This window comes from Planococcus citri, chromosome 1 (assembly GCF_950023065.1).
Source record: "Planococcus citri chromosome 1, ihPlaCitr1.1, whole genome shotgun sequence".
Classification (NCBI taxonomy): Eukaryota; Metazoa; Arthropoda; class Insecta; order Hemiptera; family Pseudococcidae; genus Planococcus; species Planococcus citri.
In genome coordinates, this window is record NC_088677.1 from 85,608,946 (window position 1) to 85,622,540 (window position 13,595).

Sequence of the window (13,595 nt, forward strand, 5' to 3'; positions counted from 1 at the left end):
TTATCAGTTGTCTGCCGCAATTTTGAGTAATTTTTGAACCATTTTTTGACATTTGATGAATATTTTTCGGCGTAAAAATTTTAAATGGTTTAATTTAAATTTAAATTTATCATTATTCGAGATAATTATATCCATTCTACGACCTGATATCCATCACTTGACAATCCTCCGTTGCTATCCGTTCGAAATGTGATTTGGAAGTTGAACATTTCCATAACAACAACATCGTGTTTATTTCGAATTTTACCAACGAATATTCTATATTAATTCGGTTTTAAATATCATGGCAGAAGTAAAATGGTTAGACTTGATCAGGAATTCTGAGAAGACAGCTCTACTAGGAAGCAGTAAGATATTCTCCTCCATGCATTCATCAGTATCGTATTTCAAGTTTACAAAATCAGAAGTGTGTAATGTGTTTCAGACTTGAAAAAAATCCACTATAAATTACCCGATGGTCGAGAAATGGTCGAAGAGTACAATTTAGAAACTGGCGTCCTTAGTAAACGAGCTTGGAAGACGAACTCTACGATATATAAAACTGTAAAATGGCAAGTCGAAGTTGGCGATCCTCTTTCTGAAAAAGTAGACGAAAATATCGACCAGATTGGAATCAAAGAAAGCCAGAATTCGGTTAGTAGCCTGTTTAGAAGATATTCCTATTTTCATGATGTATTTATGCAATCTGTATTATGTTTTGTGTAGCCTTTCGTTGTACATCGAATTACTAAAACTAAACTCGAATGGAGGATTCGTAATTTACCATATGATCTAAGTGTTTATCAAGTGAGCGTTGACGCGAAGGAGAAAGTGATCGTTGTTAGAACTAGCAATAAGAAATATTTCAAGAAAATACCGTTGTTGGAATATCAAAGGCTGGACCTGATTCCGAAAGATGATACGTTGAAATTTTCTCACGCTCATAATACTTTGATCATCAGTGTAAGTATTCAAAATCGTATCGACTCGGTGACATAATTATTGTAACATATCGCTAATAAGAGAATGATATTTTCAGTTAGATAAACCAGCAGAATACCTCGCTTATGAGAAAAAGATGCAAGAAGAACTGAGTAACGTCAAAGTTATCGATAATGCAGATATCGATTGTAAACAAAGCTGATGTAAAACAAGACCAGCAGATTTTTGTAACATTTTATTACGTTAAAGATCACAGATGTCTTTTTTATTAATTATAATTAATATATTTTTACATTTTGTTTCAAATCAGAGTTGTTTTTAAGGTTCGTACGACGTCAAACTAACATCGTTGATTACATTCTCTTCGTCGTTTTCATCGGCGAACACGATTGGTAGATCTAATAGACTATCCGGAGTTAAATTTTCAATCGTCGAAGGCTTAGCTTCGTTGCTACCGTTACTGTCTGGACCAGGTGATGAAAGCGAAGAAAGCATACCGGTTTTATCCACTACTCTTTTGGGAGGCAAAGTACGACGCTGATAGGGTCTTCGGCCACCTCGAGTTTTTCGAGTAAAAACTATAACACAAACGTTAACCATCGTCATTAGGGTAATTTCGTAAACCTTAAATTGAAGCTTCGTTCTCTAGTTACCTGGGAAAGGTGAAAATCTAGTCGTGGTCTCTGTATTAGTGGGCGATTTTCGATTCACTCCTACAATTTGATAGGTGAATGAGGTGCTAGGGGTTCCTAAAAAAAAGAAATAAAGTTTGTACCAATGACTCAAGCATGATGATTCGTTCACCAAGGGTATTGATTAGAAAATAAGAACCTGAGAATTCGATTCGATGGTATCCTTTAGATTCGCTGGAAGCATCTGTACCACCAGAAGTGGTCAATTTTTTAATTTGAGATACGCCATCGGACTGAGAAGGTCTTTCAGTCTGTATAGTGATTGTTTTTGGTTGTCTGATTATTTGCGTCTGAAATGAAATTCAAATCATTTAATTTTTAGTTTCGAACAGCACACTCTTACTATACGTTTGAAATTTTCCTTACAGTTCCATCCTCTGCTCTCGTACTTTGAGTTCCATACTCGTGATCGATCTGAGATTTACCAGCCGCATTTATAGCTGGTTTGATTGTTTTCCTTATTATAGTCGCGCGAGATTTCTTCGCAGATTCTGTCACAAATTCAAACGAAAAATGAAAACTACGAGTAATTAAATCGAGTCTAGACAACAAATGTGGATGTATTACCACTCAAAAGTTGTTTCAGTAATTGAGCTTGAGCTGATGATACGGTGGCGGTGGTTTTACTCGTGCTCAAGTCAGAATTGGATATATGAGTGATCGATACCACCACCTTAGGAGGCTGAATAACTTCGCTGAGGAATTCAGCAATTTCATTCTGAAAAAATTAATCAGAATGGTAATTTTGATCACAAAATTATGGATCTAAATTCGTCCAATGCGATGCTCACCAAAATACATCTATCAACGACACTCTGCGTCAAAGAACATTTCATTTTTAATAAACTATTCACTCGTAAATGATCGTCTGCTCCTCCAACGACAAGCAAACCAGTTCTACATTGTAATTTAGCCCTGAATTCTTCGATTTCATCGATCCTGAAACGATGCACGACGTTAGATTTTACTCAAAGATTGGCAAAACTGTTCAATAATCGTGTATTTCACGACTTACGTTGTTCTGGTCGCGTTTTGTCCCACAACGAATAATATAGGAGTTCTTATTTTCAATAGTTTATCGTTAGCTTTGCCAACTTTACCCTCCATAGTGAATAAATGAAATCCTAGACATACAACAGCCGTGATTTTCGTATTGAAACCGTGAGCTATCTAGAAACAAGATCAGATACGATTAGTATAACGCAGAGGAACAGTTTCTGCGACGTAATTTACTCACATGACAAGCAAGCAGAGATCCAGCATCCACACCGATCAAAATAATAGGTCTGGCTGGATAATCAGCTTGAAGTTCGATTACTTTCGATACTGTCGCGCTGATCATTTGTTCCAGTAGCTTTGGGAGCTCGACAGGTGTAGAACCTGCAATAATAAACGAATATAAATTGAGACGAGATCAAAACTACATTTCTTGAGGTGTCCGCCTCCGATTTGAACGGGACCGCGATTTTTGGAAAGAGCATGTTCTAAAACCCCCAAATCCAAATTTTCAGCTGCCCAAGTTCATTTTTCGATTTTTGGCGAATTTTTGAAAATCCAAAATTGACTATTTTGGTGATTTATGCTTTTTTTGAAAAAGTACGTACTTGATCAGTAAACATGTTCAAAATAAGTCCTAAAACTGATATTAACCCCCCAAATCACAATTTCGCCATTTCCCGCCATTCTGGAGCCTCCAGTGCGATTTTTCAATTTCTCCAGAATTTTCAATTTGCTCCAGAAGGCGTGAATAATTATGAAGTTGGGCAGCTAAAAATCGAGTTGTGTGTTATACTCGACCTGTTAAACAAATTTATTCACATTTGAGCCGATTCTGGAGGGGACACTTCAAGAGTGGTTTTTTGACCAGCCTTTTTTTAAAATAAAAATATTCAAAAATCAAAAACTTCCCGTTTGCGAGAAAATTTTTGAAATTTGCGCGATTCGCAGTATTTTGTGATGAACTAACCCCACGAGGGCGAATTTCGCCATTTCCAGCTATTCTGGAGGCTCCAGCGCGATTTTTCAATTTCTCCAGAATTTTCAATTTGCTCCAGAAGGCGTGAATATGAAGTTGGGCAGCTAAAAATCGAGTTGTGTGTTATACTCGAACTGTTTAACGAATTTATTCACATTTGAGCCGATTCTGGAGAGGACACCTCATGAGTGGTTTTTTGACCAGCTTTTTTTCAAAATAAAAATATTCAAAAATCAAAAATTTTGAAATTTGCGCGAATCGCTGTATTTTGTTATTAATTAACCACATGAGAGCGAATTTCGCCATTTCCAGCCTTTCTTGGACCTCCTTTTAATTTTTGGATATTTTTATTATGAAAAAAAGCTGGTCAAAAACCCACTCTTGAGGTGTCCGCTCCAGAATCGGCTCAAATATGGATAAATTCGTTAAACAGGTCGAGTATAACACACAACTCGATTTTGACCTGCCCAACTTCATATTCACGCCTTCTGGAGCAAATTGAAAAATCGCGCTGGAGGCTCCAGAATGGCTGGAAATGGCGAAATTTGGATTTGGGGGGTTAATACCAGTTTTAAGACTTATTTTGAACATTTTTACTGATCAAGTACGTACTTTTTTAAAAAAGCATAAATCACCAAAATAGTCAATTTTGGATTTTCAAAAATTCGCCAAAAATCAAAAAATGAACTTGGGCAGCTGAAAATTTGGATTTGGGGGTTTTCAGGGATTGTACTCAAATCTTTCTCAAAAAATATCACTTTAGTAACCAAAAAAGCCGGAAAAAGTAACCAAAAAGTAACCAAAAAATGTTGATGTAAAAAAAAAAAAATGGCAACCAAAAAACTTCAATGCCATACAAAACATTACATTCTATTTCACATTACTGACATTACAAAAAAAAAAAAAAAAACGTACCTACTTATATAACGAAAATTTTGATAACAGTTTTTTCAAAAAACACGGAAAAAAACATCAAAATTCGAATAGTTACAAACCATTTTTGAAAAAGAAAAAAAAAACTAGCAAAAGCTCAAAACAGATACCTAATTTATCAAAAATTCGAAAGCAAACTACTCGTAAATCAAAATACAAAAAGGACGTATGAGAAAAATTTTGGATTCCGGAAACATAATAGAAAAATGTGTTGAACTACTGAAAAAATTGAAAGAAGAGGGGGAAGTCTACCGAAACAGGGAGAAACGAAAATTAATCTTTTAATCAAAATCATTTCAAAAAATCAAACACAAAAATACCAATCGTAAAATAACAGAAATAATGACATGAGCAAGGATTTGAGGGGAAAAAAATTATTCTAGTGTTGAGAAAATAAATAATAAACAATAATTTTTGAAAAAAATTTCATAAGAAAGGAAACTTATTAAAATTAACGAGAAAAAAGGGAACGGCGGAGGAGAGGAGGAGAGGAGGAGAGGAGGAGAGAGAGCAATCCAAATTTGGAAAAAAGTGATTTGTGAAAATCATTTTAAAAATTAGAATATAAAAAAGTATACATCACTTCAAAATGAAAAAAAAAAAACTCCATCAAAACTGTAGAAAATTGACACGATTCAAAAAAAAATGGAAAAAAGGTGACAAAATTATTGAAATTGAGAGAAAATGGCCAAAACAGGAAACAGAGCAAAGATCGAGATCTGGACAGATGGAAAATTAATCGAAAAATAATGTTGAAAAACCTCTTCCTGATCTTCTTTTAATAAATCAAAATCGCGAAATTCAAAATGACCAAAGAACAGAGTTTTGTCAAAATTTAAAAAGTTGAAAAAAATCACGAGGATTCCAGAATAAAAATTCGATTAGAAGTAGAAAAACTTCACCAAAAAAATTAGGGAAAAAGCATTAAAATTCAAGAAAAAACATCGCAGCAATTGAAAACAAAATTTACGAAATTCAACGATAAAATTGCGAAAACTTGACAAAAATTCATACACAAGAGAAAAACACGAAAATTCGGGGAAAATCGTCAAAAAATTGAAAAATAAAATCTACGAGAATTCAACAGAATAAGACTTGAAAAAAAAAACCAAGAAATCCTCAAAAAAATTATAAATAAAATCATCGAGTCTCAAAGTCCAAAAAACTCGAAAGAACTCGAAAAAAATCTGTAAACCGGGAATTTCGCAAAAATTTAAGCAGAAAAAATTACCAAACTTTGGGGCTAAATTAGGAGAAAATTTTATTAAAAAATTCAAGAAAAAAAGTTTCGCCGAAATTACGAACAAAAATTTGAACAGAAAAACGAATCAATAAAATTCAAAACAAAATTATAAAAAATTATGGGAACAGAAAATTCTTGAAAATACAGTTCAGCAAAAATCATTAGGTGAGAATTCAGAACAGAGAACTCGCGAGAATTAAAATTAGGTATAAAGTCGGAAATGAATCGATAAATTTTTGAGAAAAATTTTATAGCAAAACTGAAGAGAATTCAACAGAGAAAAATAATTCGAACTTGAAAAAAAAACTGTTCAAAGAGAGAGGAAATCCGGAGGACCTTCCCTCATAACTGGAAGGGAAGAGGAAAAAAGAAAGAGAGGGATCAACGAATGAAAGATATCAAGATGCAGAAAAATCCACCACAAAAGGTGAAAATAAAAAATAATAATTTCATCAAATCTTGAAAAAGCTTCCCTCCTTTCACGAAAAAAAGATCAAAATATAAAGGAAATTATGATTTTTGGAAGAAGTAAAATCACAATTCTACAATAAAGTGAGCCAAAAAAATGACGCGTTTTTTTAAAGCACGAAACTCAAAAAAAAATATCGAAATAAAAAAAATGCAGTCAAAATTCATGCAAAAAATGACTACAATTTAGAACAAAAAGCACAGAATCGTGTGAAAATTCAAAGTTGAAAAGGTGAGTCAAAATTGTAGAAACTTTGCCAAAATTTGAAAATAGAAAAAAATGAAATTCCGAGAAAATCGTTGAAAAACTCGAAAAAACAGAACTCGCAAAAATTCAGAAAAATCATACCCGTTAGAATAGCGAAAAATCTACAAAAATTCAAAAGAAAACTCACCAAATCAGCGAAGAAAAAAATTCACAAAATTCAAAAAAAGTCATCGAATCAAAATAAGGAGAAATCCCCCACTATTTGAGCAATAAAATCACACAACCTAGAGGGAACATTTTTATGAAAAAATCAAGAGAATTCAAGGTGATAAAATGGGGAAAAAATTCAGGCGAAAATCTTCATCAAAATTCAGATCAAAATCGTGGAAAAATTATTTTGGAAAAAAATCACCACCAAAATTCAAGATGTGAAAATCAATCAAAACAGGAGAAAATCCACTGAAAACCATCGAGAAATTCAAAAATAATAATATGTACCTGTTGAAATTAAAAACCCCCTAAGTAGGTACATTTCAAAAGAAAAATTATCAAAATAAAATTTTGAAAAAAAAAAGGAAATTGGTTAAAGATCTCGGAAAAAGTAACTTTTAGTAACCAACATTATTAAACAGTAACCATAAGTCACTAGTAACTCGGTTACTTAAGAAGTAACAGAGTACAATCCCTGGGTTTTAGAACATGCTCTTTCCAAAAATCGCGGTCCCGTTCAAATCAGAGGCGGACACCTCAAGAGGTTCCCTTTGTAATTTCCACAGACGTGCGGAAAGACTTTCGAGCCACCCTGTAGTCTGTACCATAAATCTAAAAGGAAATACTCACTCTTTGGTACAGTTACGGTAACTAATGTACTCAGCAGTGATAATTCGCTCATTAATCGAAAAGGTCTGGTATTTGATTGGAAACTGTTACCCATATTCGAAGGAACCAACACTAATAACGGATCACCGAGAATTTTTTTCTAAATTAAACATACTTCTTTTAGTTTGCAATAAAAAAATGTAAACTTTTCATCATTTTCATCGAATTCAACCACACACACGTACCGGTTTATGTTGCGATAAAGCAGCACTAAACAAATCAGCTGGTTTTTTGGTTTGAGCTTCGGGGTTTAAAATTCGCGAACGAACTGACAACGAAGACGAAGGAATAATCATATGATCCAATAAATGCGAAGGTACTTTGGTTTCCAAACACTGAAAAATCAAAACACATCTAACTATAGCACGGTTACTCGCACCGGAAATTAATTCAAAACCGAATTCTCGTACTTGAAACGCCTCCGTATATATTTTCAAGTAAGCTGCTGGTAATTTATCGAGTAAAAAACCATGCAGCCATTGAGCAGTATAAGCTTCCCAACCAACTGAACCATAAATACGTTTCAGGCGGAAAGCAGTCTTTTTAAGCATCAAATGTCTCTTGACAGCTTCGTCGCGTAATCCTTTATGAGCCAAACGAGCTAAGTAATCCGCTTCCAACACTTGTACCACTGATCGAAATAAACGATTTTTCACCACGTTCCAATCACGACTAAAATATCGAAATTTAAAATCAATGTCGAGTCAAAGTAGGTGAACCTTCAACATGGCAAATGAAAATACTCACTAATCAACTTTATCCATCCAATTATCTTCGAATTCTGGCATTTCTTCGTTTTCCACCAGTTCGTTTATTTTCGCCGAATTATAGAATAAAGGAGGAGTGTGTCCGACTGTTTCTACGTCTATGTGCTCATTACCGGAAGTTCTGAAATAACATTCGATGTAATTCAATGAACATATCGAGTAGCAAGTGAAGTATTCTTACGTTTCATGGACGGGATTCGGCACTGGAGTGGTAAAAAGGTATTTCGCTGGGTTAACGTAGCCGCTGTAATACTTCTTGTAGCTGGGTTGATTGTAGGCGTGTTCGAAATACACATGTTCTGGTTTTTCTTTCTATTAAACAGTCATCAGCGGGTATTATTTTACGTGGATTTGATAATAAATTCATAACGAGACTGAATACTTACAAAATCTACGAAATATTTAAAAGCGTAATCTAAATTCACATCTTTGTCTTCGTCCATGGTGAAACTAACGGTGGTTAACTGAAAGAAGAAAGCATTTCAAATGTTTAGTGATTTATTTTATTATACACAGAGGGTTTAAATGTATAAATTAGAATGATTTGAAACTTACAATTCGCAATTTAGTTCCAAATTTCGTAATTTTTCCTTCAACTTCAATTCAACGATTTTGGTTTTATCTTTCTTCTCGTGTTTATTTTTCAAGTTTTATAGACTTTTGCCAAAAACTGGATGAATAAAATTATTTTTTGACTTTCCATACTTGACTTTCGCTATTTTTTCACTTTTTTGGCATTTTTTTTTGTCGTTATCCAGTTTTTTTCACAACTCGTTACACGAGAATTTTCTCAAAACATTGTATACGTTAGTCATAATTGTGAAAAATTAGGAAGTTGAAAGGGTAATTAGAGCAAAAATTAATTAATTAACCCTATTTGAGGTGTAATTTATGATTCAACGTGAAGTACTGTAGTTTCCTCATCATTCTCAGGTATTGACATCGTAATCTAAATCGTTATATTCGTCGAATTGCAACAGTTTATAATGTGTTTTCCTTATGCTAGATAGACAGTTGTTCGATGATACATATCATTTCATGAATACAAAATCGGTAAGAATTTGAATTTTATTCTATTCAACGTGTTTTACTAGAGTATAGTATGTTAAGTCTAGAATGACCGGTGACAGATTGAAATTATATGACAGAATTCTCCACCTTGTGTCATATGTTCCACCGAAGTGATTTTGCAAGACTACCATATACGTACATGGAACAGATGTGTAACGGTTATTGTATTTATGAAGGAAGTCGATCCAAACTGATGTCCAATTTTGGTAAAAATTATCTTTAATAATTGTTGGAAAAAAAAATTAAACTCTGGTTTAGATTTTCGATCTGATATGACTAGAAAATTAGCACGATACAACCTTCAATGATGTTTTGACTCTATAACGATAACAATCACAGTAGCCTGAATTTGAATATATCATGAAAAGGAAACGAACGTCGTTGATACCGAAATACACACATTGGCAAACAGTTGATAAAACAAAATCGATCCATCAACTCCCAAAATACTCATTCGTCAAACGTTCAAAGAAATGTTCGGTTCGAAGACTGCAGTCTCGTTGATTAATTTTTTTGATTTTCATTTTACAAAGGGAAAGGTCGCGAGCTATTTTTATGCTCGAAAATATTGGTGGGGCGGTTTGCGCGACCGTACGACTTCCTTCATAAAAATAAAAATAATGCCTAGTTTGTTTTCACATCTGCGACGCTTAAATTTACCTACATTATACATACGTATTAGTGACTTGGCTTAAATACGTTTGTCAGTTACTAGTTGTCGTTATTGTAAATAAGATTTTAAAATGGGTAACGTAACTATTAAGGTAAAAGATTTATTCATCCTGCATTATGAATATTTTCAATTTTTAATTAATTTTAAACGTTGATTATTTTCAGGAAGGAGAAGACGTTGAAGTAGAGGAGAAAAATATATATCTGACTGGTCTGGCTACTGAATCTGAAAATTTAAGGTGAGCAAATCCTATCCTAATACAGATGATTTTACACATATTACGTTGTAATTTCGTATTTCTAACGACATGTGTGATGTTTTGTTCGTTTAGTTCGAGCGCAATATCAGAAGATGCCATCAGCTTAACTACTGGTAAATATTGTTTTTTCATTACGTATCGAAATATGGGCGAACTGTACGTCTGATGATGACAGAATATTTAATTCAGTGATGTTAATCGTGATTTTTTTTATCTTCCTTGGATGTCTGAAGATGTGCAGTAATTTTAGTTTTTTGGTAGTTTATTTTAGTCTAATTTGATTTATTGGTATGATGACGAAGTGTTATAATGTGAGTCAAATTCTTTGAAATGATATTCTCATCTTCCTTGGATGTCTGATAGGTTTACATGTGTCGATATAATGCACCCAGAGTGATGATACATGTGTTTGAATGACTATTTTAGTGATGTTTATTCTTCCTTGGATGTCTGAAAATGTGCAGATGGATTTAATTTGTGTTCGTTGGATGTTTACTTGATCGATGTTGATGATAATAAGATGTTTAATAGATCAAAATTGAAGTTATTTTTCTACGATAGGATCTATTAGTGTGATAATTTGTCTCTAAAAATTATCTTCGTGCACAGAATGATGATCAAATTATGTAACGTGATAATAATCGTGATCTTTTTACTTCCTTGGATGTCTGAAAATGTGCTTTAGTCATTAATTCAGCTTAGTCTGAGTCCAAGTAGCAGAAAGGGGTTCTAAAAATTGAATTTGGCTGGAATTTTCATGGTGCAAAAAATGCAGTTGGTTTGCTAGACGAATTTTGAATTTTTGAAGTTTCGAGGGGGAGGGGGGGCAAAAAATCTAAAATTCTCAAAATGACTCGACCCCAAAATTTTTTAAAAATTAGTCCTGGGCTGCCCTTCACTCCGAATATATGTTTACTTCAGCTGGCCTGATGCCCAATGGGACGCTAGTGCCCCTCAAGTGTGATTTTTGGGCAATTTTAGCCCAAATATGGTTACGTAGGCGTCATCAAGCCAGAGGCCCAAAAAAATTCATACCCGCTGCATAAAGGAGTTCAGTTTACGTTCATTGAATCACAATTCGTAAAAAAAGGCTGGAAAGTCAGTCGAATTTTGAAGTCCCCCCCCCCCTTCTTAACGAGTATGACGAATAGTTGTAGAATCAGACAAAAGCTACCTTGTGATATATCTGAATAAGTTGAAATTTTGCGAGGAATTCAAATATTTCAACGAAAATGTTTTTCAGCTTTTTTGAATAATTTTATGCACCAAATTGAATTATGATTTTCGAGGTTTTTGAAAAAGGTGTTATACGATTTATCAAAATGGATTAAAATTCACACAAGAAATCAAAACTTATTTTTGAGAATTTTTCGTGAATTTTGAGCTCAAAATTGGGCCAATTTCCCGAGTGGGTACTTGTAAAAAAAAAAAGTCCAATTAAATTTACTTGCGTCTAGGTATGTATTTCCTGTTTAAAAATTATTTCTGGGTTCAAAATTTTTTAGAAATGCTCAAAAAACGTTTTGATATGAATTTTTGATTTTCTGTCAAAATTTTAATCAATTTCGGTAAGTTGCATGACATTTTTTCCAAAAATACCAAAAATGATGACTCAATTGTTGGCTTCAGCTTTTGAAAATTACTCGTAAAAAGTTTTGATGGAAATTTTTGGATTTTCTGTTGAAAATATCTGGAAAATTGACTCAATTTTGAGGTCGAAATTTTTCAAAAGTACGTAAAAAAATTTGGTAATTGAAGTTTCGGTTTTTTTTTTCAAGTCTCGTGCGTGATCTTTTTTTCATGATCCTCGAAAATTCTAGCCTAATTTTTGGTTCAGAATTTTTCAGAAGTGCTCGAAACAAGTTTTGATGGGAATTTTTGATTTTCTGCCAAAATTGTGAGCCATTTTAATAAATCGTAAATTTCAAAAAAATCATAGTCCAATTCGTCGGCTTAATGGCAAAAGGACGTATGTGCCAGTTTTGTTGGGTGGCCGTTGTTGCTTTTTGATAGCGTCACCATTCGGCGAAAAGAGAAACTTTGTACAGAAAATGAATCTGGGAAGTCTCAGGAATCATTTTCTGCACCTAGTTCCCTTTTTGGCTAATCGATGGCGCTGCCAACTTCTAGAAACGGCCACCAAACGTGCATAAATTTTCTTGGACATACGTCCGTTTGCCGTTAAGCCGACGAATTTTGGGCTCAGAATTTTTCAAAAAGCTCAAAAAACGTTTGACAATGTCCCTAGATTCTGACCTAATTTTTTGGTTCAAAATTTTTCAGAACTGCTCAAAAAAAGTTTTGACTAGAATTTTTTATTTATTGTCGAAATTTCAAAAATCATGGCCCTGTTTTGGACTCAAATTTTTTTTTTGAATATATACAAAAAAATTTTTTGTCGAATTATTCGAATTTTTCGCCAAATTTAAATCACTTTGATCGATTTCCAGACACTCTTCTCATGACTGCCTGAAAAATTGATTCAATTCTGACTTCAGAATTTTTTTAAATGCTCTAAAATAAATTTTTGATTTTCTGCCGGTATTTAAACCTATTTTGATGGGTCGCAAGGCCTTTTTTTCAAAAATCCCAAAAATCATGATCAAATTTTGAGCTCAATATTTTGTCAAAAATGCTTCAAAATCATTTTCGTCCGAATATTTGAATTTCTTGGCGACATTCTCATCCATTTTGATAGATCGAATTACACTTTTTGTGAAATTTCAAAAATCATGGCCCAATTTTGGGTTCAGAATTTTTTTTGAAAATGCTCAAAAAACAGTTTCGTCAAAATACTTGAATTTTTTACTAAATTTAAATCACTTTTATAGATTTTAAGACAATCCTTCTCACGACTGTCTGAAAAATTGATTCAATTCTGGGCTTAAAATTTTTTTGAAGTGCTCAAAAAGGATTTTTTTGATTTTCTGCCTATATTTTAACCTATTTTGATTGATCGCCTGCCCCTTTTTTCAAAAATAATAACCCAATTTTGGGTTCAATATTTTTCAAAAATACTTCAAACCCATTTTCGTTCAAATATTCAACTTTCTGGCAAAATTCCAACTCATTTCGATGGGTCGCGTGAAACCTCAAAAATCCCTAAAATCCTCACCCAAATTTGGACTCGAAAATCTTCGAAAATGCTCAAAAAACCTTTTTGTCGAAATATTCGAATTCCTTGCGAAATTCTAACAATAGAGAACCTCTTGAGATGTCACACTCCGATTTGAACGGGACCGCGATTTTTGGAAAGAGCATAGTCTAAAACTCCCAAATCCAAATTTTCAGCTGCCCAAGTTCATTTTTCGATTTTTGGCGAATTTTTGAAAATTCAAAATTGACGGTTTTTGGCGATTTATGCTTTTTTTAAAAAGTAAGTACTTGATCAGTAAAAATGTTCAAAATAAGTCCTAAAACTGGTATTAACACCCCAAAACCAAATTTCGCCATTTCCAGCCATTCTGGAGCCTCCAGCGCGATTTTTCGATTTCTCCATAATTTTG

General features: G+C 33.4%; 3 protein-coding genes across 6 annotated transcripts in view; 2 read left to right on the forward strand and 1 right to left on the reverse strand.

Moving 5' to 3' along the window:
• On the forward strand, nucleotides 1-1,227 carry LOC135839180 (protein DPCD). The gene is made up of 4 exons (XM_065355093.1): nucleotides 1-347; nucleotides 425-633; nucleotides 706-942; nucleotides 1,019-1,227. The coding sequence occupies exons 1-4, from the start codon at nucleotides 284-286 to the stop codon at nucleotides 1,121-1,123; spliced, it is 615 nt and encodes a 204-aa protein (XP_065211165.1). The 5' UTR covers nucleotides 1-283; the 3' UTR covers nucleotides 1,124-1,227.
• Nucleotides 1,142-13,595, reverse strand: part of Rcd1 (Reduction in Cnn dots 1) — a 21,078-nt gene continuing 8,624 nt past the window's right edge. The window contains exons 1-15 of one of the 2 annotated variants that reach the window (XM_065355046.1): nucleotides 8,642-8,779; nucleotides 8,473-8,550; nucleotides 8,268-8,398; nucleotides 8,067-8,207; nucleotides 7,730-7,991; nucleotides 7,505-7,654; nucleotides 7,281-7,419; nucleotides 2,851-2,993; nucleotides 2,629-2,783; nucleotides 2,405-2,552; nucleotides 2,181-2,331; nucleotides 1,980-2,104; nucleotides 1,753-1,903; nucleotides 1,575-1,670; nucleotides 1,142-1,499 (exon numbers count right to left, since the gene is read on the reverse strand). In XM_065355046.1, coding sequence (XP_065211118.1) covers nucleotides 1,240-1,499; nucleotides 1,575-1,670; nucleotides 1,753-1,903; nucleotides 1,980-2,104; nucleotides 2,181-2,331; nucleotides 2,405-2,552; nucleotides 2,629-2,783; nucleotides 2,851-2,993; nucleotides 7,281-7,419; nucleotides 7,505-7,654; nucleotides 7,730-7,991; nucleotides 8,067-8,207; nucleotides 8,268-8,398; nucleotides 8,473-8,529 — 2,109 coding nt within the window. In that variant the 5' untranslated portion in view covers nucleotides 8,530-8,550; nucleotides 8,642-8,779 and the 3' untranslated portion in view covers nucleotides 1,142-1,239. Of the gene's footprint in view, nucleotides 1,500-1,574; nucleotides 1,671-1,752; nucleotides 1,904-1,979; nucleotides 2,105-2,180; nucleotides 2,332-2,404; nucleotides 2,553-2,628; nucleotides 2,784-2,850; nucleotides 2,994-7,280; nucleotides 7,420-7,504; nucleotides 7,655-7,729; nucleotides 7,992-8,066; nucleotides 8,208-8,267; nucleotides 8,399-8,472; nucleotides 8,551-8,641; nucleotides 8,780-13,595 lie in introns of those variants that run through there. The other variant, XM_065355054.1, reaches the window with a different exon arrangement.
• The window catches only part of tacc (transforming acidic coiled-coil protein), a 21,130-nt gene continuing 16,413 nt past the window's right edge, over nucleotides 8,879-13,595 (forward strand). The window contains exons 1-4 of one of the 3 annotated variants that reach the window (XM_065355081.1): nucleotides 8,879-9,019; nucleotides 9,093-9,139; nucleotides 9,995-10,068; nucleotides 10,162-10,202. In XM_065355081.1, the coding sequence (XP_065211153.1) occupies nucleotides 9,125-9,139; nucleotides 9,995-10,068; nucleotides 10,162-10,202 (130 nt within the window). In that variant the 5' untranslated portion in view covers nucleotides 8,879-9,019; nucleotides 9,093-9,124. Of the gene's footprint in view, nucleotides 9,020-9,092; nucleotides 9,140-9,780; nucleotides 9,922-9,994; nucleotides 10,069-10,161; nucleotides 10,203-13,595 lie in introns of those variants that run through there. The other 2 variants (XM_065355073.1, XM_065355065.1) reach the window with 2 other exon arrangements.

Coding starts and splice junctions, on each gene's coding strand:
- LOC135839180 (XM_065355093.1), top strand. CDS start 284: ATGGCAGAAGTAAAATGGTTAGACTTGATCAGGAATTCTGAGAAGACA. Junction 348..424: donor GACAGCTCTACTAGGAAGCA/GTAAGATATTCT, acceptor AATGTGTTTCAG/ACTTGAAAAAAATCCACTAT. Junction 634..705: donor TCAAAGAAAGCCAGAATTCG/GTTAGTAGCCTG, acceptor TGTTTTGTGTAG/CCTTTCGTTGTACATCGAAT.